The sequence below is a fragment of the Diadema setosum genome, chromosome 1 (assembly GCF_964275005.1).
Source record: "Diadema setosum chromosome 1, eeDiaSeto1, whole genome shotgun sequence".
Classification (NCBI taxonomy): domain Eukaryota; kingdom Metazoa; phylum Echinodermata; class Echinoidea; order Diadematoida; family Diadematidae; genus Diadema; species Diadema setosum.
The window spans coordinates 21,371,430-21,395,709 of NC_092685.1; the positions used below are offsets into that span (position 1 = coordinate 21,371,430).

At 39.5% G+C, this 24,280-nt stretch overlaps 1 protein-coding gene across 1 annotated transcript; it reads right to left on the bottom strand.

Annotated features, from left to right (window-relative positions):
- Positions 1-2,955: 2,955 nt before the first annotated feature.
- LOC140228258 (ribosomal protein S6 kinase delta-1-like) lies at positions 2,956-21,643 on the bottom strand. Its single transcript, XM_072308489.1, has 12 exons — positions 21,548-21,643; positions 18,944-18,979; positions 17,905-18,022; positions 15,456-15,571; positions 13,152-13,569; positions 11,378-11,926; positions 10,645-10,766; positions 9,727-9,873; positions 6,831-9,304; positions 5,159-5,369; positions 4,368-4,466; positions 2,956-3,545 (listed from the first exon to the last, which is right to left on the bottom strand). The coding sequence occupies exons 1-12, from the start codon at positions 21,641-21,643 to the stop codon at positions 3,435-3,437; spliced, it is 4,497 nt and encodes a 1,498-aa protein (XP_072164590.1). The 3' UTR covers positions 2,956-3,434.
- Between the last annotated feature and the right edge of the window lie 2,637 nt (positions 21,644-24,280).

Genomic DNA, 24,280 nt, shown 5'->3' on the forward strand with positions numbered 1-24,280 from the left:
TTTAGAAAAACTGGAAATCCACACTCAAATCAAGATTTCATGAAATTTCACCATCAAATGCTGTTAAGAATAGTAGACTTATACATTATCATGATACTTCATGTATTTGTCAGCACATGTCATTTCAATCTTACATACTGCCCTCTAGTGCCCACATATCACCTTACAGATCCTATCATCAATTGGCTTGAATAGCATTGTGTGCTTGGCAGCATGAGATGGATTCAGCTCTCTGTAGAGTGTGTGAAGAGCAAGGCTGCAGCAAATCACCACAGCTGATATAGAATATAAAAGTATAGATATGAAGGTACACATATTTCTGAAAAAATGACCAATCTTTTGGCCACTGAGAAATCAATGATACTAAGTGCTGCTGTACAGATCAACCGAACTGCATAAAATGATCAATTCTTGAGCATGACTTGATAACACATCACCACAATTGTATCTGACTATCAGTAATCATTCATTAGTCACTGCCGCATTACTCATTATCAATCTGCAAATGCAATTAATACATAACAACATAATTTGTGCATATGTACGCCTCGAGTACAGAAGCTTGAAGGCACAAATTAAAAAGGCGAGAGTTGACAGAGAAATACAAAGTGAAAATTAACAATGATAAAATATCAGACAAAATATCAACATGAACTTTGCATACCATGGAAATAAAATGTAGGTGAACAATTCCATGACTTTGGGTTACTGCTTGGGAGGGGCTGGAAGATAAACTTTCTTCCCCCTTAAAGGGATGGCATAGCATTGGTTGAAGTGAGGATTCAGCTTTTAACTTTTTGCGAGATACTTTAGAAACCACATTATGAAATGTTAAAGAGCATACAATACTATTCTATGCTTCCTATGGACAAGAAATGAAACCTTTATGATTATATGTCTAGAATTAGCTGTAATTTTCAACAAAAATTAGCTTATTATGGTCTTTTAGAGGGGGACTCATAGCTGTTAGTCCCTTGGTTGCTTACTCTATAAGGATTAAATGCTCCCTTTGGTAAAACCTAATCAACTATGAACTATTTCAGCCAATTATGATTTTATCAAGCCTTTATGTTTATGTGGTAAATATGATAGATGAAAAAAAAAATAATGAAAAAAAAAATCAGATGTAATCCAACCTACACGCAAGTGAAAATACACTTTGATTTGACATACAGACATTAAGCAGTAAAAGGCAAATCAACTATGAGAGTGGAAATTCACATACAGTCAACCTTGCTCAAGTCGACCTCGCATAAGTCGAATAATCACCTAAGTCGAAGGTCTCTTCAAGTCATCTTCTCTTCATATTCGATCAATTTCAATCTAATAAGTCGAAATTTCTCTGAGTCGTAGCTACTTCTTCAGTCCAAATAGATTTGGCTTAGACAAGAATGACTGTAGCTCTATGCTTGAAGTCATCCCCTATGAAAGAGGACATACAATGTACATGTACAGTGGGCTCCCGTTGAAAGAAGTCCTCAGGACCGGCAGTTTTCTTTTGTTATATCGCAATTTCGTTATAACTGAACAAATAAATAATAAAAATACATAGAGCTGGTACTAGTAATGTTACAGTCTAAATTTTTACTTCATTGTAAATGGAATTTCGTCAAATCCATGTTCGTTATAATGGGGGTGCACTGTACCAACTGATGTGTCAAATAAGATCTGGGTTTGGGCAGTCGATTTTATAATCTGAAGCATCATGTCACTGTACATTCCCATTTTTGCATCATACCAGGTTTTTGATTACTGCAAGACATCAGCTATTCCTCTACATGAACTCATTCATGACTTTTCCTATTTTCCAGAAGTTAATTTCCTGGCAATATAAATTGGTGAATTTGAGTTGTCTAAAGTAGGTCTCTTGTGGACCACTTCACTGAGCAGGAAACAATAATTTTGGCATCATATCGATAATTGTATAGTGCTATGACTGGCAAATTTCCCCGGAAATCTATGAGATTCTAGTAGTCTGCAATAAATGTTTGCCTTCTACATCAAATCCTCAGAAGACAATATCATTGCCATTCAGTAGTTGAAAATCCAGAATTCCCTACTAGATTTGCAGTGCATCACACAAGAACACATACTGGGTCTTTCATTCCTTAAATGCAAACCATCTCTCTCAAAACAGCATACTCTGATTGAGTATGAATAAAAATCAAGTACTGTGCCTCAATAAGAAAAAGAACAAGACAATAAAAGTTTGCACTCAACAAAACAGTCAAGGAATATAAAAGCATGAGAAGGCAATTCATCTCAAACGGACAAAGAATCAAGATGGCATTTCAAAAATGCAAACAAATGACTTGTCGAGGATTTATGTGTGGCTCCACAATTATAGTTTCAAGATGCATTGTACACGAAATGGCTTATTTCAGCATTTAATATCAACTTTGCATATTCCTGCTGCACAAAAGTCGATCATTTGATTTTCTGTGTCACCATAAGACACAGTATCCTACAGCTGTACACAATGAATTCTGACTGGTTGAAAATGTAGTTTATGTTAAACTTGGAACATGACTCATTTGCAACATGACTGTCAAAGATCAAAGGGGAAAATAAAAAGTGTACCCACACAGGTCTAGCTGAATGATTTCTTTGTTTACAATCACAGAATTGTTACTTACTGCTTATTTCAACAACTTCCCCCACAGGTACATAAAGATTGTGCCTTGCTCGCTCACAAAAGATACAACATTTACAACCATTTCTGAGATCAGTTTGTGCTTGCCAATGTATAATGTCAATGTACCATACAAGTTTTTGACAAATAACGTCTTAAATATTGCAATGTATACATGTGTGCTGCCTGATCTCTGAACATGCATAATTCCATGAAGAGAGATATCATTGATAATACCCAAGTGAGTAAATATAATAATTGGATCAAGAGATATCTTATCCTTGATGAGATGCCTGATAAGCAATACATTTTCCAAACAAAGCAAACCAAATAACAAAATGTCAGCAAAAGAGGACTTCCAGAATCATGTAATACATCAAGTGAGACTTCTTATTAATCATTCTCACTCAAATACACACAAACATATAACAAATGAAAATGCTACATATCTATATTCCACTTAAATTTGGCATGAGGTTTGAGATGGAAAGACATTGAGGACAGGTGTGTGGCAAAGGATAGAGGACCTAGCTCCTGACCCCTTTGAGTGGCAGGTTTCAACGCGACATCATCAGCCACCACATGGCTGAGGAAAGCTTGTCCAATTTCTGCAGCTCTTGCGAACATAACATGAGCACCATGGAGCACACTGACCTTTGTTAGCCATCGGGAACAGACCAATGGCTTCCTTCGAGCAACAGATACGTGATGACATCACTGGGCTCCGAGTGACCGGGGTAAGCTTGCTCTCAGCGTTCTCAACTCTTAAGGCGTACATCGTGCGGTGCAGGATGATCCTGGTTTAGCCCAGTAGATTGGACCAGTTGACGCCTTTGAAGAACGGGTGAGATTTGACATCCTCTGCTCCTGAGTGACTCCCTCCCAGCCGCTCAAAGGGATTCACTTGCAGCAGCTGTAACAAGAGGTATTATTCAATCTTAATTCCAAAAGGCCCTTCCTCACTGATAAAAACGCTAGGGACAAAGTCACTCAAACAGCACAAAGGTCACTCTGTTCTCACTGACCTACTGGACAGCTAGCAAACCCCACAACTGTCCTGGACTGGTATCTAGCACTACAGTTAACCCGTTGAGGATGAGTCCCGGGTATACTGGGGCAAGTGTCTATGGGAAATGCCTGTTGTAGAAAAATCAGTCTGTCCTCAACGGGTTAATGAAGACCTTGTAGCATAGGGATTCATGGAGTGGAAAGGCTGGTCCAGTTTGGACATATTCGAGAATTCCCACAACAAATTGGACACAGCTTTATCACTGAACATTATGTAAGTACACACACAGCCTCAGAATCTTGACCGGAGTTAACCATTACAGATGAACGCACACTTCAATGCACGCATCTGTTGACACGTGGCTGACAGGCACTATTCGTCAATTGTGGTTTCAAATATTTAATGTACCCCAGTGGGCAGCAAATAAAAACTGATTCAATCAGACCATCCATGTTTCCCCATGCCACTAGGAAAATTCTGCAATTCTATGCAATAGTTTTCACTGACATTATATCAATGTTGTTGCAGGAGAGGGGCTATATGTAGCATTTTTTTTTCTTCTTCTCCAGCAGTTTCTATTGAAATATAAAACTAAAAGAGATTCTACAGAGACAATGATGAAGAAGAAGGAGAGAGAATAATAAAAAGATAAACAGACAGATTGAAGGAAAGATTGTGAGAGAAAATTAAGCAAGGTCCCTAAAGCATCGCTTGAACGCTTCTTACCTGAGTTAGAAGAGCCTTGGCTTCAGGCGATATGTGGTCACCAGGTATATGCAACTGTGTATGGCTGTTTATTCCACTGGGATGACAGCTGAACAGAGACTTTGGTACAAAAATTGAAGACACAAAATTTCACATCCATGTTTTGAAGCTTTGTCTTGGAGGTTCATAAACGTATATAATGTATTTGATGTACGTTTGATTATGATTAAGAAGTTTGGTATAAGGATATATCCAGAAAGACAAAAATAATTGAATTACTGAAGAAAACTATGTTTTCCTCTTCTTCAAAGTAAATTAAACTGTTACACAAGCACTGTCTAGCTGCTCAAATGGCAATGAGCTGTATTCCACCCCACAAAAAATAAGACAAGAAAAGTCAACAAAAGACTTCTGTTGGGTACAACAAAAAAGTACCCATCATCATCTTTAGTGGGGGCATTTGCTTGTTGGGGTCTGTGGGCCAATGGAGGTCAAGGGTCAATGTACCATTTTGATGAGAAGAATTTCTAAGTTGAACACTCTCAGACAGTCATGGATTTCATGATTTTTGTGATAATTTTTTCTCATTTCTTTTTCCATTTTTTATTAAAGAGTAAGACATGTGTGTGTAGTGGCTGCAGCCACCCCCCCCCCCATTCCACAACCCCTGTTATTTCACTGATTTAGTGTGTCAACAGTACACATGACAATGTTTGAACTACAACATCTCTTTCTGCAGTTGGTCGTATGAAAAGATGAAAAGATAGATTGTACAAGCAGAAACTTGATCATGTCTCTTCTATATGCCATACCTGGCCAGTCAGGAGTTCGAACAGGATAGCCCCATAGCTCCACCAATCACACGCTGGCCCCGGCTGGAAGATTCCCCGGGCCTCTGGAGCAACGTAGAGGCGCTTGACAGCATCTTGGTTGCTTTCTCTGCTGACCCACTTCCACTGGCAGAAGTAGGTCAAGCGGATGTGGCCACCCTCGGTAAGGAGAATGTTGCACGGGTTGAGGTCTCTGAGGTTTTTAGGAGGAGAGGAGGAGGAGGAGGAAGGGCGTGTGAAGTGTACATGCACAATGTATGAGCCGTATTGAAATCCACAGGCATGCAGTATAATTACAATGGGTCACAGCTGTCAAAAAAACAAACAAAAAAGATAGAAAGAAATGGATTCAGAATGCACACAGTCGCTCACAGTCAATATGTCTGTTGAAGAAAAAAGGAATTCAACAATACAGCAACACACATTCTACAGATACAACAAAACTGGTACACTGCCTGGGCTTTCATGAGGATTTTGTGCCAATTTCAATTTTGTGCATTTTGCAAGATTCATACCTCCTATTCCATTATGCTAACATGGGGGGGGGGGGGGGAGGGGGACTGTTCAATTAACACAGAAAATTCTTGGTCAATCCTCATGTTAGATTTGAAACTCAATGTAACCATTATGCAGTATGTCACAGCCATCATGAAATGGATCAAGAAATCACAAGATGTGAAAGTGCCTTGTGCATTCATGCTTATACACTTTGTACGTTCAATGACAGAGGACATACTGAAATAACAATGTAAATAAGAAAAAAAAATAATTATTTCAGTGCTGTTAAAGTCCTCTAGGAATCTACTTCATGGTGCAATTTGTTCCAGGTCATTCTGCTTCTTAAATGACTATGACTTTCACTTTGCTATGTACGGAGGAGCTCCGCAATCATGGCTCCATGAACTAATTCATTTTGATAACATCATATATGCACATTCTACTGTGCATCACTGTGCACACCGGAACTGCAAAGCAATTAAAGTGACAAGACACTTCAACCTTACATACCTACCTTGGTAATCAAACAGCTTTCTTGCTATGCTGGCCAATTGAAAAATAATGATTTATGTTGTCCTTAATATTTACAAATGGATCAGGATGATTTCTAACAGATGTGACAGATGTTGGGTGTTGTGGCAGGTTCACTACTGTAGTAGCCAGTAGAATCACTCCCTGTTAACACAATTCTTTTCAACTCAACTCAACTCAACTCAACTAAAAAAAAAAAATAGCTTTTCTCTTGAAAGTACATATCACAAGGACACGTTTTCAGAAATAGCATTGCTTCTTTTGGGAATATTACTACTTTAAGAAATACAAAATAACAGGATACCACTTAGGTTGATAACATATTCAATAGGCTTATAAATATAGAATGAGATCTTTTTGCAATGCACAAGGACTGAAGTTTCCCCTGCATAAACAACAGATTCTGGGTTTTGCATGTCAACATCCCTTTATTGACCAAAGCAGGGGCTAAATTGTTCATTTGATAGAATGCTCTGCCAGGATGACTGCAAAACTTCTAATACGAGCCCACGCACAGTTACCTTCTCTGAAAACTGGTGAAATTCATGTGCCTGCTTGCTTTCTTTACAATGGGGATATGGGAAAAAAAAGAAAAAAAAAGGTCTTGATTAAAAAATTTTCCTACCTGCATACAATCCCAGCAGCATGCAGTGTTCTGAGCGCCACCAAGATCTCTGAAGCCCAGATACGGATGCATGACTCTGGAAGTGTGGTAGCACCGCTCTCTGACCTCGCTCGTTGCACGTCATCAAGGTAAGAAAACAACCTGGACAGAGAAGGCAGACCTGTCTCCTGCTTACCCGCTCCCTCTGCTCCAAGAGTTGAGGTGCGGGAGTGTGTCGGTGTCTTGTCCATGTCTATGTCTGACCAGGGAGGTGGATTTCTTCCACCTCCCTGGTCTGACTGAGGGTTGGAATGCGTGCCGTCTGAAGTCCTGTTGTCAGAGTCCGCTCTTCCTTTTACTCTATTTTCAAGAGATCTAGTGTGAGCCATTATTCCTGAAGCGTTGGCATCAGTCTCCAGGCCACTCATGAATTTGGATGAATGCACAGCGGCCGAGTTCTGAGGGCTGGTATCGATGGCTTTGAAGGTGTGCTTTGGTGTTGACTGGGCAGAGCCTCCTGGAGAACTGGACTGATCTCTGAGGATGACTGTCGAAGGAGGGTTTGCATCCTTTGGATTCACACTTACATATGTTGTTGGGCACTCAAGGCCCTTGTTCTCTGTCAGTACAAGCTGGCTTTCGCTGTCAAATGGATTGATGTGCAAATGAACATCTTCCTTTGGTGTGCTGCATGGAGGTTTAGTGTCTTTTGAAGAATTGTTAGCTTTTCTTTCAAGATCAAGTTCCTCAGAGGGTGCTCCATCTGGGTTTTGTCGGGACAGTCCATAAACCTGATCTTCCTCACTTGGTGAATCAGAAGTCCTTTCTGGTTCATCACTTACGTTGGGTGCCACACGGGAAGGCACATCTGGTAGTTTAAGCAAATCAACATCGTTCACCTGAGACCCCCCGCTGTCGTGTGCAGCAAAGACGTCATCACAAATTTCAGACGTGGTCAGCCTTGGTGTGGAGTCTTTCTTCTCCTCAGACTCAAACCCAAAACCTTTGGTTTCTGGCAGGTCACTTTTAAAGAGAGAACTCCAGTCATTCTTTTCGTGAGATTCTTGGGTCACAGACTGTGACCTGCCAAGAGATTGTTGCTGTTGTCCCCTGCTGCCTGAAGGCAAGATTTCAAACATGCTCGCACTGTGTTCCAAGTGTCGACGATGCACACCTCCTGTGAAACTTGGCTTGCCAGACACAATGCCAGGCTCTGGAGGACACGAATGTGTTCTGGATTTGCTTTCACCTCCTTCTGACTCAAAGAATTCAGCCAAGTCCACACCTGGTGCTGTCTCCTCCTCCTTAAAGACCCCAAATCCTCTGGTGTCTAGAAATGCTCCTTTTCCTCCAAATGTCTTTGCTTCTGCACTTGCGTTGGTTTCACCGATAAGATTTGAAAGGGAGTCTTCCTGCATTCCAGTCAGCAATCCACTAGCCTCCATCTCTGCATCCTGTTCCCGCATGTGCTCCACTTCTTGAACTACAGCTAAGGCTTCAGATACCACTTTGTTTGGATCCAAGTCTGCAGTTCCCCTGCTGCTCTGCCTGTCAGCGCTGTCCTGAGAAACATCCTCTGGGATCACATTATGCCCCTTCTCCAACTTTGGCTCACTTTGAGAACTGGAGTCAAAGCCAAAGACTGAAGAATCACCCATCTCGCTGACGTTGAACTCATTAGGGCTTTCAATGCTGTCGATGCTGAATAATGCCATGGAAGGAGGTTGGCTGTTTGATGTTATCTCCGAAATGCAAGGAAACTCTGTCTTGTTTGGTGTGGACCAGCCTGCCCTGTGAATGTTGAATTCATCCTCCTCCACTTGAGTATCGCTCATGAATATACTATCGTCATTTGGAACATTCTCACTTTGGGAAACAGATAGGCTCACATTAAAATCATAGTTTGAGCTCTCATTCACCAGATCATTAAGGTTGGCATCGGACAATCGCTTTGGGTTCACATCCTCATCAATGAAGGCACTACCACTGTCCACCTTTTCACCACAAGCATCCAGCAAATTAACATAGCTACTGGCAATGTCAGAGGGTGTGGTTAGCTTCTCATCAAGGCTTCCAACAAAGGCTGCATCATCACTGACTTCATGCTCCTGTGCACTTTGGGTCAACTCACCCAACTCAGTCCCACCACTGATCATTGTCTTTGGGTCAGACGATGTCTCCTCATCTCCTGCGGTCAAGATTCCCGCACCCCCTCCCTTCCTACTGATGCTGCTGCTCGACCGCGAGCGCTGTGTTTGGCGACTGGTGCTGCTGCTTTTCAGGCTCTCACCAACCCCCTGTCTGAGCTTTGAATCCTTGGCCTGCTGCAAGTAGGGGCTTGCATAGTCCCATAGCCTTCCCCCTGTGGCATGCTCCAAGAGGAGGAAGATAGTACTTTCTGTCTCGATATAGCGATACAGCCGCACCATGTACGGGCAGAATGCAGGAACACGGGTTGTCACCTTCTCATTTGGAATGCTGCATTTGCTCAGGGACTGTTGAGAATAGAATAATAAGAGGAACCAAGTAAGTGTTTAGGTTCATTTGCTATCCAATATCGAGAGATTTCTTCATAGTATACATGTAAGCCAGTTACAACACAATCTGCCTTGTGCCAAAATATAGGCTGTTCATCATACAACATAGGCATCACATCAGCAGAACACATGTAGTCATACATGGGACTAAAGAGATTGACACGCATATAAAATTAGCATAGTCTGCTGCATTCATGAAATGCCGTCGATGATTTACACTTTACACATAACTTAGAGTTAAAAAAAAAAACCACACACACTTAAAGATAGTTACCTTCTACTACTACTAATATCAATACTTAAACAAACAAACAAACAAACAAACAAGTGTTTTGTTTGATCAAAAATGCTTGTGAAATGGTGGTACATGATCTGCTTACTTTTATAATGAAAGACTGGTAGGTTGACATGTCCAGCACTAGAAGGACCGAGTTGATGCAACCAAGGACTTTGAAGTTCTTCAGCTCATCCGTAGACCCTCTGAGATGGGCCGAGGAGGGGTCAACTTCCATCATGACCTTCTCTGACTTCAGGGGGAAGTCAAAAGATGAGGGACAGAAAGTGAAGAAAGAGTACTTATGATCTGAATGAAAGATCAAATAAACAGTAGCACAGTACTCTCCACTTATTCGGGTACGAAATACTCTGCCAGAAACTACCCTATTTAGCGGAGACTACTGTATTATCAGAAGTATGCTGAAAACTAGATCTCAAATTTTGTGGATCTGGTATGTTTGTTGTGACAATTTGTGGTTGTTAGTTAAATGGTGCTGGGTCTAAGGGCAATTACTCATTATTTCTACCAGACTTGCACAGAGTGCATTTGAAATATAACTTTAAGAGGTAACACACAAGGCACAGTCACACTACATGAAACTATGCATAATTTCATGACCCGGTATTTTGATTCATGCAGTTTGCAGTGTGAGATACCAGCGAAACTTCCCGTGCACTTGGAAAATTCTGTACTTCTTGTGAAACTAGGCATAGTTTTGAGTGCGTCTAAAACCTCAAAAAGTTGGTGAGGTGATAATATATTCATTCATGATGTTTATGCACATTGTGCATTCTTTTGTACACACTTGCGCATTCCTATGAGAGCTCAAAAGTATGGGCACATTACCATCAATGAAACTGTGCATCAGTTTTGTCTGTGGTGTGAACACATCCTCAAACTTCTAGAAGTTATTGGAAAGTAAACTTCATGTAGTTTTGTGTAGTGTATTTGATTCTTTGACCTTTCGACTCTCTTCTGTATGGGGTCAACACACTTTATTTGAGGAGGTAACTGATCTCACCTCCCATCGCCTGGCATTGGACGCCTCTACTGAGAGATACTTGTTGTAGATGTCCTCTGCTTTCATCAGATACTGGGCTGTCTTCTTCCTCACCGCCTCTCTCCGAGTCTTGCTCTTATCATCTGGGAATAGAAGAACACATACAGCACGACATGACAGTGAGGCACACATTTATTCCTGGCAATGACCAGCTCTTTCCAACAATCACACTACCTTATAAGTCCTTCCCTATATGGAATACTCTTGAAGGATGAAATATTCATTGGCTTTCCAACTTTCATTATACATGCAGCTGCTAAGGCCAAAGGCCAAGAAATCAGGCATTTCCTTTAATATGTTCAGAACTAACTGGTTTGGCTTGGAAAAATTCATCTCAAAAAAGAGAAATAATTCTCTGACTAATGTAGGTCTATAACTGTCTCAAACTAAATTTTGTATACAATTTAGTTTCCTTTTTTTTTTCTTTGTGCATAAGCCATTATATCAATTCAAACAATGGACTTCAAGTTTGCTTTGCACCTCCTGTGTATGACTATTTACTACACATAGGGTGAAATAATGTGGAACCCAATTATATGGACTGTGATATCTGCTCCTCAACCATTTCAAGAGCTTGTACTGTTACCAAAGATGTAACTAATCATAAACTATCCACCTTGTCCAAACATGATTATAAGTGCTGATGACGAATACCACAACATTGGTGATCAGAACAGAAAGGGTTGGTACTGACCCACAACACCCTTCAGGAGGACTGCCACGCCCGCTTTGTAGGCATCAAAGGATGCCTGGTAGTTGCCAATGCTCTGATTATCCAGAGCTAGGCTGATCTTCTCGGCTGCCTGGTAGAGGTAATCATCCTGCCCACTCATGTCCCATTTGGTGATGCTGTCACTGGACACATGGCGGCTCCGCCCGGATTTGCCACTCCCCGACGCGACGCTGCCCGCATCAAGAACTCTGGCATCCTCGTCGGCTGCCTGCTGGGCTCGCAAGGAGTTGAGGTAAGCCCTGGCCAGTGAGCTGTGGCTGCTTCGGCTTGCTGGCACGCTGCTTGCCGATGAGAAAGTCGAGTAGGACTCGCTGGACGGGAGAGATGGCGTTACACTCACAGGAATGCCGCTGTCCGTTGAACCATTCACTATGCTGTCCGAAGGAGTGGATGACCCCGGTGTTGACTCCAGGTCAGGAGAGTCACCATTTATTTCAGCACAAATGTCCATAGCCTGGAACAACCAGCTATTTGAGTGTGGCAGTGTGTTCGACTCCAAGCTAGCTGGAGCTGCAGAGAATGCATAATAAAGCCTTCATTCAAAACAAACATACTTTGAACAGCAGCAAACCTCCATCTCTCTAAAAAATAAAAAAAAACAACAACAACATCATTAGATGGTGATGGCAAGGCATTTTGAATAGAAATGTCATATCGTCGCCGGTCACACGAACCGACGAATCACTCGATTTTGGGTCAAATTTTCGATTTTGAGATTTTCAATAATTTTGATAGTAGACATTCCATACTACATATTCTGAAATTCTCAGTGTGTAATTCGGTGTAATTTTTACGTAGTTATCACTTTTGTAGAAGTATGTAATTCCATTTGTGAAAATTATTTGTTTTCCCCATAGACGCGTGTGTTAAACAATCAGGCGATTTGACGGTTCGGTGACCGCGCGTACTAGTACGCGCGGTCACTGAACCGACGAATCAGTGCGCATTGACTTGCGTGTAGTTTTTGAGATTTAACAGTTCATTGACCGCGCGCACAGTGCGCGTACTATGTAATACATGCGTTGACAATGACAATGCTCAATGTACATGTACATATGGACACACATGGAAAATGACAACGTTCTCTGCAGACCGAAAATACATGCATGCAGCTCTTTGACGATTTCCCGCTTATTTGTTAACAATACAATTCGATAAAAACTTCACAAGTTAGAGCAAGAATTGAAGTCTGATGTACTACAAAAATAATTGGAAATTATAGACATGAAAGTGTAGCAACCATAAGTCAAAAATGGGTTAACTTCAAACGCGATTTTCTCGAATTGTCATTCTTACGCAAACCTGAGGGATTTGTCGGTTTGTGTGACCGGCGACGATATTACAGTATCACAAACAAAAATGATGCTTGATAGAGTGTACATCCCTTAAAAATCAATCAAATTCAGGTTCAACAAGACACAGGCACAAGAGAGAGAGAGATACAAAAACGACAACCATGACAACCATGACAACTGACTTCACACAGCATTCTGACTCTTATCTTTGAACTTGGGATCACATAGTCATCTCTTTCTTTGTGAATACAACCCTTACAGTACTAATTTTGACAGGCATATTTTGACTATTCTATACTTATCAATTCCAATTCTACTATAGCTATTACCATCAGTGAGCTGCTTATGTAAAGTATCAACAAGATGTTGATTTGGTAGGACCATCACAGTTAAGTTTAGGAATCTGCTGCTTAAATCTGTGCTTAAATCTGTGCTCTCACCATCATTGGACAACGGATCAAACAAGGTCAGGTCCTCCAGCTGAGGAAGGGGGGTGCTAGGCATGGAGTCCTCACTAAAGGTGGTTCTGCTGTCGTCTTCGCTATCATCGTAGGTGTCGGCCCCCTCCTTCTGCTCCTCCTTGCCCTCCATCCCCAGGTCATCCTCCATCTGCCGGTGGAGCCAGACCCCACCCAGCTCGTCCCCTTGACTTTGGCTGGGTGCTGGGGGCACCTCTGTCTGGTTTTCCTGCCCCTCGCCACCAGTTCGGGGAATGGACGCCACTACCACGGATGAGGTTGTGGTTTTGCTCGCTCCCTGGGCCACTGAAGAGCTGTCTTGCGCTCGAGCATGAATGACCTGGGGCTGGAGAATGGCATCAGTCTCTGAAACCTTTCTTCTTGTGACAGACTCTCCTCCCTATAAACAAGGGAAAACAAAATGTGCATTCTTACCTCAACCATAAAGTAGGAAAACAAGAAGTATGCTGTTCTCTGTCTTCCAAGTACTCTTCCCTTCAAAATGACCAAATGTGACCCGCGACAACGGTTTCAGGCAAAAGTCGCAAGAGCAAATTCCCTCCTAGGCGGGGTAAAAAGATTTTGACCATTATTTTTGTCGATTTAGGTGTTTTGCAGAAATCAAATCTTTGATATGTTGTCTACATCTACACTAAATTTCATAGCATATGACTAAGTTTTTCCTATCGAAAATGGAATTTTAAGCACCCTATGTTGGATCACACTCGTCAGTTTCGAGCTTCTTTCGAACGCTGCGCCAATATCCCCAGTGTTGCTACGGCGCAGGGTCTCGCATGCGATTGGCTGGTGCGTTGCATACATTTACATAATTCGGCTTTCGAAGACAGTTGCAGCGTTTGGGGAATGCTTTGTCCACGCGTGCACGATTACATGCTCCATTGTTCTTGCTATAGTGGTTTACGCTTGCTCTGTAGTGCGTGCTCTGTTTGGCTTTCTATCCAAACTATTCCACCGCAATGTTCGACAACGGAAGTGAAACAAAAATCATGTAGCATGACATAATCGTGTGAAAAGAAAACTAAATATTCTCAAATTTGTCTACTTGTACACGTAGCAAAAATTATGACAGCAGACTGACTCAATGGAAGGTAGATGAGAGGAAAGGAGCGGTCACATGTGACCAATTTATATTCAAATACCACACGTCAAGATCGCACCAAACTAACGAGTCGTGTTTGTTTGTTTATTTGTTTTAATTTAATTAGCACCACCGAACAAAGCAACATATGCATATCTTGTAAAAGCAAAACAAACAGGAAGCGTGACCCTTGCCCGCACTAGCAATTTTCTGCCTTCAAAAGGGTCGCTAATGATATAAAGACAAATCAACCACAATGAAAACGTGAATTGTAAATGTGTGGATTCGCCACCGCTCCTGTTACATGCACACGGTCATGGCTTGTTAATGCCATTGCGTAATGCGTGCACCATACATAATGTACATGTACACCATACATGCAATTATCGTATTCGCCATCTTGAAAGACATACTGGTAAACAAACCCGAGCGAAACGCATTGTTTTTCGGCTCCATACGCTGAGCTCCGAGGAAGGTGCCCGGGAAATTTGACTCTCTCAGTGAGCCAATCAGAAGGCGATGTGGTTGCTAGAGGTGGAGCTTAACATCGATTGGCACCATTGTACGGATGAGTGATTCTCCCCTCGCATCGCGGCTTGGACATTGTCTTCGTGAAAGAGGTGAATCTTCAAAGCCTGTTTTCTCACAAATTTGTCAGGCTAACGACTTAAAAAGTGCATTTTATTTCTCTTTCTATGCCAACTTATGGTGCCAAAGAATACAAGTGTTTTATATCAATGCAAAGCTTAGGAAATGGGCAATGTGATTCAGTGAAAAAATGAATTTTCAAAATTCCCGACTTTTGCCTGAAACTGTTGTCGCCGGTCACAAATGACTTCTTTTCCTGACTAAAAGGCATGCCAACAGTGGAAAAACAATCACAAAGCATTGTGCATTTCTGTGCAACAGGAGGTTAACTTGTCTAAGCATCAATACATAACCATCTTTCAATTTTATAATTACCAATATTGCTGCATGTAATGCATACTTACACACAGTAAGGTTCATCTTATGTCAGCACAAACATAACAGAAGCCTCATGCTGTCACTTAACCTTGAGCACGTTACTATAATCATTTGTCTAGATCACAAACATTCACAGTCACAGAAAAGTGCACAGGTGATGTGACATGAAAAGGTGTGAAAAGTGCAATCTATGTAGTTACAATGATCACTTAAAACTTTACCTTGAAAAACTCCACAAACTGATTAGCTTTGGCCAGGGGAGGTACTTTGACTGTGAATTCCAGAAGTCTCAGAGCACTCTGCCTCCTCTCTTCAATGACACTCTCCTCAAATCTCCCTGAAACATAGTTTGAGAAAAAAAGAGCACAATCAGTACACATCTCCAAAGTGCACAAGTTTCCAAAGGGAGAAGATCAGCAGGTACCATTGTCATCTGAAGGGGGTGTACTTAGCCAGCATGTTCCAGCAGTACACTGTCAAAAGTGAACATGTTATTATACACCTAGAGGATGATTGAATCAGACATTAGGTTCATAACTGTGCAAGATGGACATTCACTGCTGCATTTGATTTCCTTGTTTGGTCTACGTTTCCGTATCTCTACCATGACATATTACAGGTATTGCATGCTTGGGGAATGAAAGAATTGGACAATAGGTTCACAACTGTGCAAGACATATATTCATTATTTGATCTCCCAATTTTGTTCTTTGTTTTGGTCACTGTTTTCTCATCCCCACCATGACATATGGAGAACCTGACGCAAACTAAGCATTACAACCCCTTTTTCTTTTTCACTCAATATAGAACACTACAGATATAGTTTTGTCTTGGAAGAACAAACATTGATCATTATGTTAGGAGGACACCCTGCAAAGATAAATACTGTATACGCCATATATTTCGCGAGTCTAAATTTTCGCGAATCGGAAATTCCTGATGATTTCGCGAGTGGTTAAATTCGCGATCGTGGAGTATTGTACTGAATGGAGAAATGTACACGCGTACGTCTCATCCACATCGGGATCAGAGTCAATATTTTCATGTGTCTTTAATTTCGCGAACACCACCTGGCTCGCGAAATTCGCGAAAATAAAAACCTCGCGAAATATTCGGCGTATACAGTACGCTGTAGGTTAAACTAACTCTTGGACCCACCTTCAATTTCAAATGCAATACCTTACCATGCAGTATGAAACTGAAAAGACAAGCCATACTAATGATTTAATTGCCTTCCTGGACAAAGTCCATTTACATTGCTTCCTGCATCAACAGAGATTGAACAGAAAGTCATGGCTGCCGAATAGCATTGTAGAATTTCTCTCTAAGTCATTTTGTGGTCCAACATGCTAATGAGAATGAACTCACCCTTTATATAACATTCAGAAAGCTGGTTTGCTAAATTGTCATTTGTCCCAGATGAGTAATGGGGTCAAGACAAATCCACTTCTAGAGAGTTTAAATGTCTTGCTTCTTAATGTTTAAAAAAGATCCAGTTTTGATGTGCACACTTTACAGTGACAAAGTTGCCTTATCAACTCAAACGAAAGAAGCTGTTACCTTAATTTGAAAGATATTTAATATTCTAAAGATAACGTACAGTTTATTGTTATGTAAAATGACAGCAAATCACAAAATACAGATAAGTATGGCATACAGGGCAATGCTTGTCTAATGTCATATGTGTTTGTGTATGCATATTCATAATCAGGGCTCAACATTAGCTTATTTTCATGGTGGCTCATTTGGACCACTAAAATCATCAAATTTCTTCTTCTTCTTCTTTTTTCTTTTGGTGGCATGACAATGAAATGTGGTGGCCCTTAAAAAATTAATAAGATAAATGAAAATAGAATAATGTAATAAACCATTGAAAAAATTACAATTCATGATAACTGTTAAAAAATAACAGGTATAATAAAGGGCTTCATGAGAGACAAACACAAAAAATGAAGTAATTTGAGAAGACGTTAAAACAATAATAACCATGACTATTATGAATAGGGAGGTATAATTAAAGGGCTTTATATACCATGTACGGTGCCTAAGTTCACTAAGTCTGACACATTCGATATTGTATTGAGGCCTTTGATAAACATGATTTTTTCCCCACTTTTAAATGATATTACATCTACCTGTATTCATGAAATGAAATAGTTAGCATCAGGTAACTTGAAGTATACCTACTGTTTAGATCAATAAACTCTGGTTGTTAAATTTGGCCATGAGGGAAAAAACTCAATTTGGCTGAATTTGGCCATAAAATACACTGAGTTTGGCCATAAGAAGAGTAGCAGCAATCTGGCAACCCCTGGTGCAACATCTGGCTGAGGTGCATGAAGTTGCAAAACCATGAGTTATTCTGCCTTTTCTGGATGAGAAAAACAAAGTACACACACGCTTGGAAAATTTTGGTGGCCCGATTCAATGATGGCTGGACATTCACTTCCGATGGCCCTGGGTCAATGGGCCACCGGGCCACCTCTAACCTTGAGCATTGTATACAGGCACACACACACAAATACAGAGATCTTTCTTTCCAAATGAGTAAGCAAAAAAAAAAATGAAAATAAAAAACGAAAGAAAAAAATGCAACAAAATACTGAAACTACCACACATTCAAACACCCACAATATAGGTGACTAATGAACATGATAATAAATTTCTTACCAAAAAACCTGGCCTTGGCAAAGTCAGGAAACTTCTCTGGTCTTCTCAAATGGTAGTGGATGAGGGACAATGCTTGATATAATTTCTTGAAGTCATTGTAGCGCTTCCAAACGGTGACCTATTGTTAGATATATGTTGAACATTTCAGACATCAGAGTGGGCCACCAAGGGTGAGTGCACATTATGTATAATAACAAAACATAAGCACATCAGAATTCTTGAAAATGTTCGAGCCAACAGTACTGCTCCAACTTCTCAAAGTCTCTTTAACACTGTACCTCTTCACAGTGAACTATCATTGTCACAGGTATAAAGGATATTGAGCTAGATGCAGAAGTGAGTAAATAGCTAAAAAATGCTTATCAAATTCTGATACCATATTGCTTGATCTATTACAGATGCACACAGAGCTCTCCTTTCTGTAATTCTCTGAAGGAGATGCTGTTTTGGCTGACGAAATCAGACAGCCATTTTTCATTTCATTTACAAATCACTGTTACGTATGAATTAATTCAAGAACAGACAGACATATCAGGGTCACGCATGATATCATCTGATGGCTAATATGACAAAGATCAAATAATTTTCCTAATGCTATTGCTGCACTTAATTTTCCATTCTGAGGATTTTTTTTTTAGATTATCTGTCCAATTCGCACTGACTAATGTATACCCCAAATCAATCTTCCTGTATATGTTTACTTCAAAAGCCTAGAGTATTCCCTTTATATGGTTAAGAACAGACTTCTTAACCCATCTATAGGATAAAATAATTGTTATGTTATCCTACCATCATCTTGTGCATCTACAGCATCAATCTTAATTCCATCAATTACATTTTACGCTGAAAATCATGAATAAAAATGATATAATTGTGCACTTTTGATGAAAGCTATGCTTAAAAAAGCAAAACCAGACATCAATATTACCTAAAATGTCTTTAGCGAACATTCAAAATTAATGCATATCATGGATAGGGATACACGCATGAAAAGGCTAGGCTACTAAAATCCATTTTTATTTAAGTAAATAGTGCCTACCTCAATGACTTCTTCTGGTTTATCCAACCTGAATGCCTACAATCAAAGGAAAGATATACACAATGACTGTTAATAGGTCAAAGTACCAGAGGCAGACAGGTAATCGTCAAAATGTTGCGAAATGATCATACGAGCAAATGTCATGTTAAACTGCAGGTGTTATTACCATTGGTTGTTAGGGAGCTCTTTAGAATAATCTTTAAAAAAAAAAAGAGAAAATGAAAGTAAATAATCAAACACACTAATTGTAGTATCTTAGTAAGTCTTTGAAAAACAAGAGGCATGTTTAGATAATTTACTGTAATGCTGAATCAATTGATTAAACAATTACATTCAGAAAACACTTGTAGCATTCCATGACCATTTTTATTTTCCACAAAGATTTGAGCATAAATTTACATCACACATGCACATGTAGCTAGAGTGTATTGTATTTCTGGACGCTTGTTTTTTGTCGCTCTAAATTCCGTACTTAGAGGATGAATTTTCTAGCAAAAATAACACAAACTATTCACAATATCCTGAAAATTACCAATTTTGCAAAATTATGTAAATTATTCATTCCAGTTTTTGGAAAATATAGTTCACGTAAAATTTAAACCCCTCTAAAAGTGATCTTTTAGTGAGTGCTGTGCAAAATCATGTTGCATTAAATTCTGGACATGATTTTCGTAATGGAATAATCAACATCTTTCACATCTTATTCATGCACCATAATCATTAATCATATTTGCGATTCACTGTACACATTAGTACCAAGTGGACGATGAAGAGAAAAATGGCAAATGAGGTTCAAATTTCATATTGTAACTTGTCACAATAAAAGGTCTAACAAGAACATTTCTTACAATTTAACAATGAGCATGACCAAATCATCATGGTATGGTCTATTATGGTATAGATTTCCTAGATAGACCTGGCAAAACAGTTTATAGTAGAATTTATCATGTTGGGTGACCATGTATGTTTATCAAGAGAGAGTTGCTTCCATACTGCGGAAGATTATGCAGGACCCCACCCACCCACTCAACGAAAACTTTACCTTCAACCGTTCAGGTATTCGCTTGTGTGTTCTACAGTACGTACTCAGAAAACCCGTTTCAGGCAATCGTTCATCCCTAACACCATACATCTCTATAATGCGCAAGTCCGAAGGTCTGTGTCACACCCGTCATGAATACCTTACCCAGATATTAATTGATCGTAATAACTATGGATAATTTTACTTTTTTTTTTTTTTTGGTGTATCAGATGTAACATTGCTGTAACATTACATTGATGACGTAATTCTGAAATATTTGTGTGTAAGAAGAATTTACTCACACAAACACACACACACGCGCAACCATACACACACTCACACATACAAAATACATACCACCCTTACTCACACTATACCTCATATTACTCTCAAATGCTATTGCACACACATACATCTCACCATGTATATATATTTTCGTAATTTAAACTCATATGTTGTAATTAAAGATTATATTATTTTTTTTTTCTTTAACTGAAAACATATATGAGTAATTATTGAAAGTTTTCTTTTTATGTTTTTATATAATACAGAATATTTTGGTTAAAATTGATTTACAAGTTGTATATTATCCATATTTGGTTTATTTCATATGCCATCCTTATGTATACATTGGGCAAGCAGAATTATATGTTATGTAATATGTATTTTTGAACTATGATGAATTTGTCAATTTGTAATACGTAATTGTAATTTTTTCTTTTGTTCATTATGTGGACTATATGTTAAAAAAACAGTGAAAAGAGAATTTCCTTTATGGACAATAAAGCAATTCATTCATTCATTCATTCATTCATTCATTCATTCATTCATTCATGTACAATGACGTGAGCCATGCACACGCACCTACCATTACATGCATTTCCATGTTGATAACCATAACCTAATCTACAGCTTGTATCTACAATCTATGTCGCTAGTTTTTTAAATTCTTGTCTTCAGTTGTAGATCCAATCATTTTATTTTTGTCGCGAAATGCGTGCTGTTTTTGTGCTGTGCTGCATTTATGCTGCAACTTGGGACTTGCAGTGCAAGTGTGATGGTGCAGAAATAGCCACTGCACTGGGTTCAGTAACATCCACATTCTAATGTTACAGACTAACGTTAACCATGTTAACGTACTCGAGTGTTGCCAACATAATAACACCTGTCTGCGTAGTCTACGAACTCGCATGCATGGCAATGATGCTAGAATTCAATAACATCTAACATGTTCTGCAGGTATCAGTTATTATTCAAATCGCAGCAACTATATCATTCACACATCATATGTACATCTCATCTGTTAGTTTGGTTTAGTAACAACTTGATGACCATTAACAAACCAACTGAAGTCTCCACGTACACGCACAGTCAAAATCACACTCACACTTTTTTTTTTTTTCTGTGCCGTGTCTCTGTACATCCGGAGTTTACAACGGACACGAAAGTGAAGGAATGGGACTTAATAGAAACGTAAACACCCCATCGAACTGGCGTTAGTTAAATCATTTTATGAATGAATTCAAGGGAAGAAAATACATAAATGAGAATCAATAACACAGAACAGTGTACTATCAACTCACCCTATATGTCACCTTGTATACTGTAAAACCCTTTTCATGTTTTGTGGGTTCTGACACATTAAAGCTTCTGATCCAGGTGTCTTTAGACGATGCCATTTTCCGCAAACACGAATTTTCTGTTTTCACACGGTCTGGGTCATAGTTCACTTTCTGCTTGGGTTCACACCGCACTAGCGTTCACATTGGCCCTTGGTGTACTATGGTCCTCGGTGAAAATAATTAGTCATCCTTTGATAGTCTCATATAGACACAGGCATTTTTCAGGTTGGGCAAATCCCAACCTGAATTTTTTGAAGGTTGCTAAAAAAGTTTTATGCAACGGGACCCAGGTTGAAATGTTTCAGAAATATGTAGCCTACTTATTGAACTTTTTTTTTTGTTTGCTTGCTTTTTCTGCGTGATTGCCATGCATTGCTATTCCGTATGACTCCAATCGGATATCATGGGACGAATGAACGCAATTAGGAAACCCTAAAACTTTAGTTTCAGTTTCAATTTGTTTTATTTCTCCACACTTGTACAAATTATAACAAAATCAAAAATTTTCACTTTAAGATCTAAACAAGATTAACCAAAGAAGAGTATCATTCATTTCATTGTTTAAAATACATGTGGAGGACATCATTACGGGCATCATCATTATCGATAAGCAAGTCGCATGACTGGGATTACATAAAAACGTCCTCTTGATGTCTTTTTTTTTAAAATGAGAACTTGACTATGAGTCAAAATAAGATATGTAACAACATTGATCCACAATATTTGTATAAAAATAGCGCTCGACCCTATGCTACATAGAAACATTCAAAGGCGCAGACTCCTCCAAGAGAGTATAGCAATTGAATGCCTGGCGAAAAATATTAGTCTTTGTTTGTGAGTCTTTGAAGTGCTCCAGTGTGTATAAGGAAAGATGGTACTAGGGAGTTCCATAGGCAATGGAGGAAAATGCCCGGTGTCCATATCCCTTGAGATGTGTAGGGCCTACATAGCTATACTCTACAGATATCTGGAGGGTCTAAGGCCAGATAAACTTAAGGCCAGGGCGAGGCTGCGACGCCGATCGATTAGGAAAGACATGCAGGTATCCTGGGGGCCTGACTATTATGAATGGTCTTAAAAGTGAGAAATGGGATCTTTCTAAGAAATCAATTTTTCTGTTCTTGATGGGAAGCCAATGCAGCGTCGAGGACAGGGATGATGTGATCATAGTAATTACTTCCTCAGCCCAGTGAGTAAACGCGCCGCTGCATTCTGTATGTAGATTACAGCATACTGCCTGAAGTCTGTTCAAGGTTGCCAGCTAGATTTTTTTTAAAGACCGTTACGAAAATCCAGTCTTGATTAATGAGTTAAGGATGAGGATGAGGCTTTTTGTCCTCGTAAGCAGACATCTATATACGAAATTAATTCCACTGTTTATTTTTTCTTTTTTCTTTTTTTCTTTTTCTTCCCCCTCTTCCCACCCCCTTTGGTTCTCAGTTTGTTTCCTCTACTTCTCTCGTTCTGTCATTCTCTCCCTCTCTTTCTCATTCATGTTCACTACCTTTAAGATGTAAATATTTATAAGTTATGTAAATATGTTTCAGGAGTCTGTATATATGTTATATTCTCAATTACTCTGTACATAATTACGAATATTATTCGTCATGGTGACCTACAAATTTTACAAGCTATGCTTTTAGTTGGGTCACCCCATTTCCGTTTTTATAAGTACCCTATATATATATTTTATTAATTCATGCTGATATATTACTGTGAATTTATGTGTCAATTTATTATGTTAACATCAATGCGATGCAATGGAAATGGAAATGAAATGAATAAATTCAATAAAAAAAAGGAAAGCTTGAATTAAGCAGTCCGGCATACCTGTGAAACATACACGGATAATCAAAATAGACACCAAAATAAACAAACAAACAAACAAACAAACAAAAACAAAAACAGATCAATAAGTACAGATTTATGAAATATTTCATCCTATATAGGCCTATAGATTCCAACAGGAAGTAAAGTGAAATACTGCGTTAAGGAATAAACTGTTTCATAAACTTAAGTTTGATTTGAACAAGTATAACTTTAATTGCTTCTTAAATGTATTTTTAGTGACATACGACAATCGACACGGTGATATGTGGCAGTGTGCCACACTCAGAAAAGTTCTTGTTCCAATAACTTTATATCCATCGCACCTCTGGCACATCAATTTGTTCCTGCATAGGATTATGTGCTGCTTTAAAGGGACGATATAGTATTGGTGCAGATGAGTATTAGGATTTTAACTTTGTGTGAGATACCAGGAAACCATGCATGTCGATATGGATACACAGCAAACCATTCTAAGAGGAATGTATTTCATGAAAATTGGTTTTGGAATGGCTGAGACATCCAAAAACAAAGTAAACCAAGGCCATCGTAATAAAAGGTGCATGGGTCCCACCTTTTATCAGGATCCCTCTATAGGGCTTTTTACACTTGTGTTTCTTAACCCCGGACTTTCTCTGACCCAGGACTATCGTTAGTCCCGTACCAATTTTTTCAGCTTTTTACACTCGCCAATTAGTCCCGTACTATCTCTTGTCCGGGGCTAAGGAGAAAACTGACCTTTTTACACTCGTCTTTCTTAGCCCCGGACTTTCCAAACCACATGAATATTCATAATTACGCTGTGTACTGTACACGTACACGCACGCACCGGCAGCACTTGATTACCTCGTTTCTGATTGGTCAGTG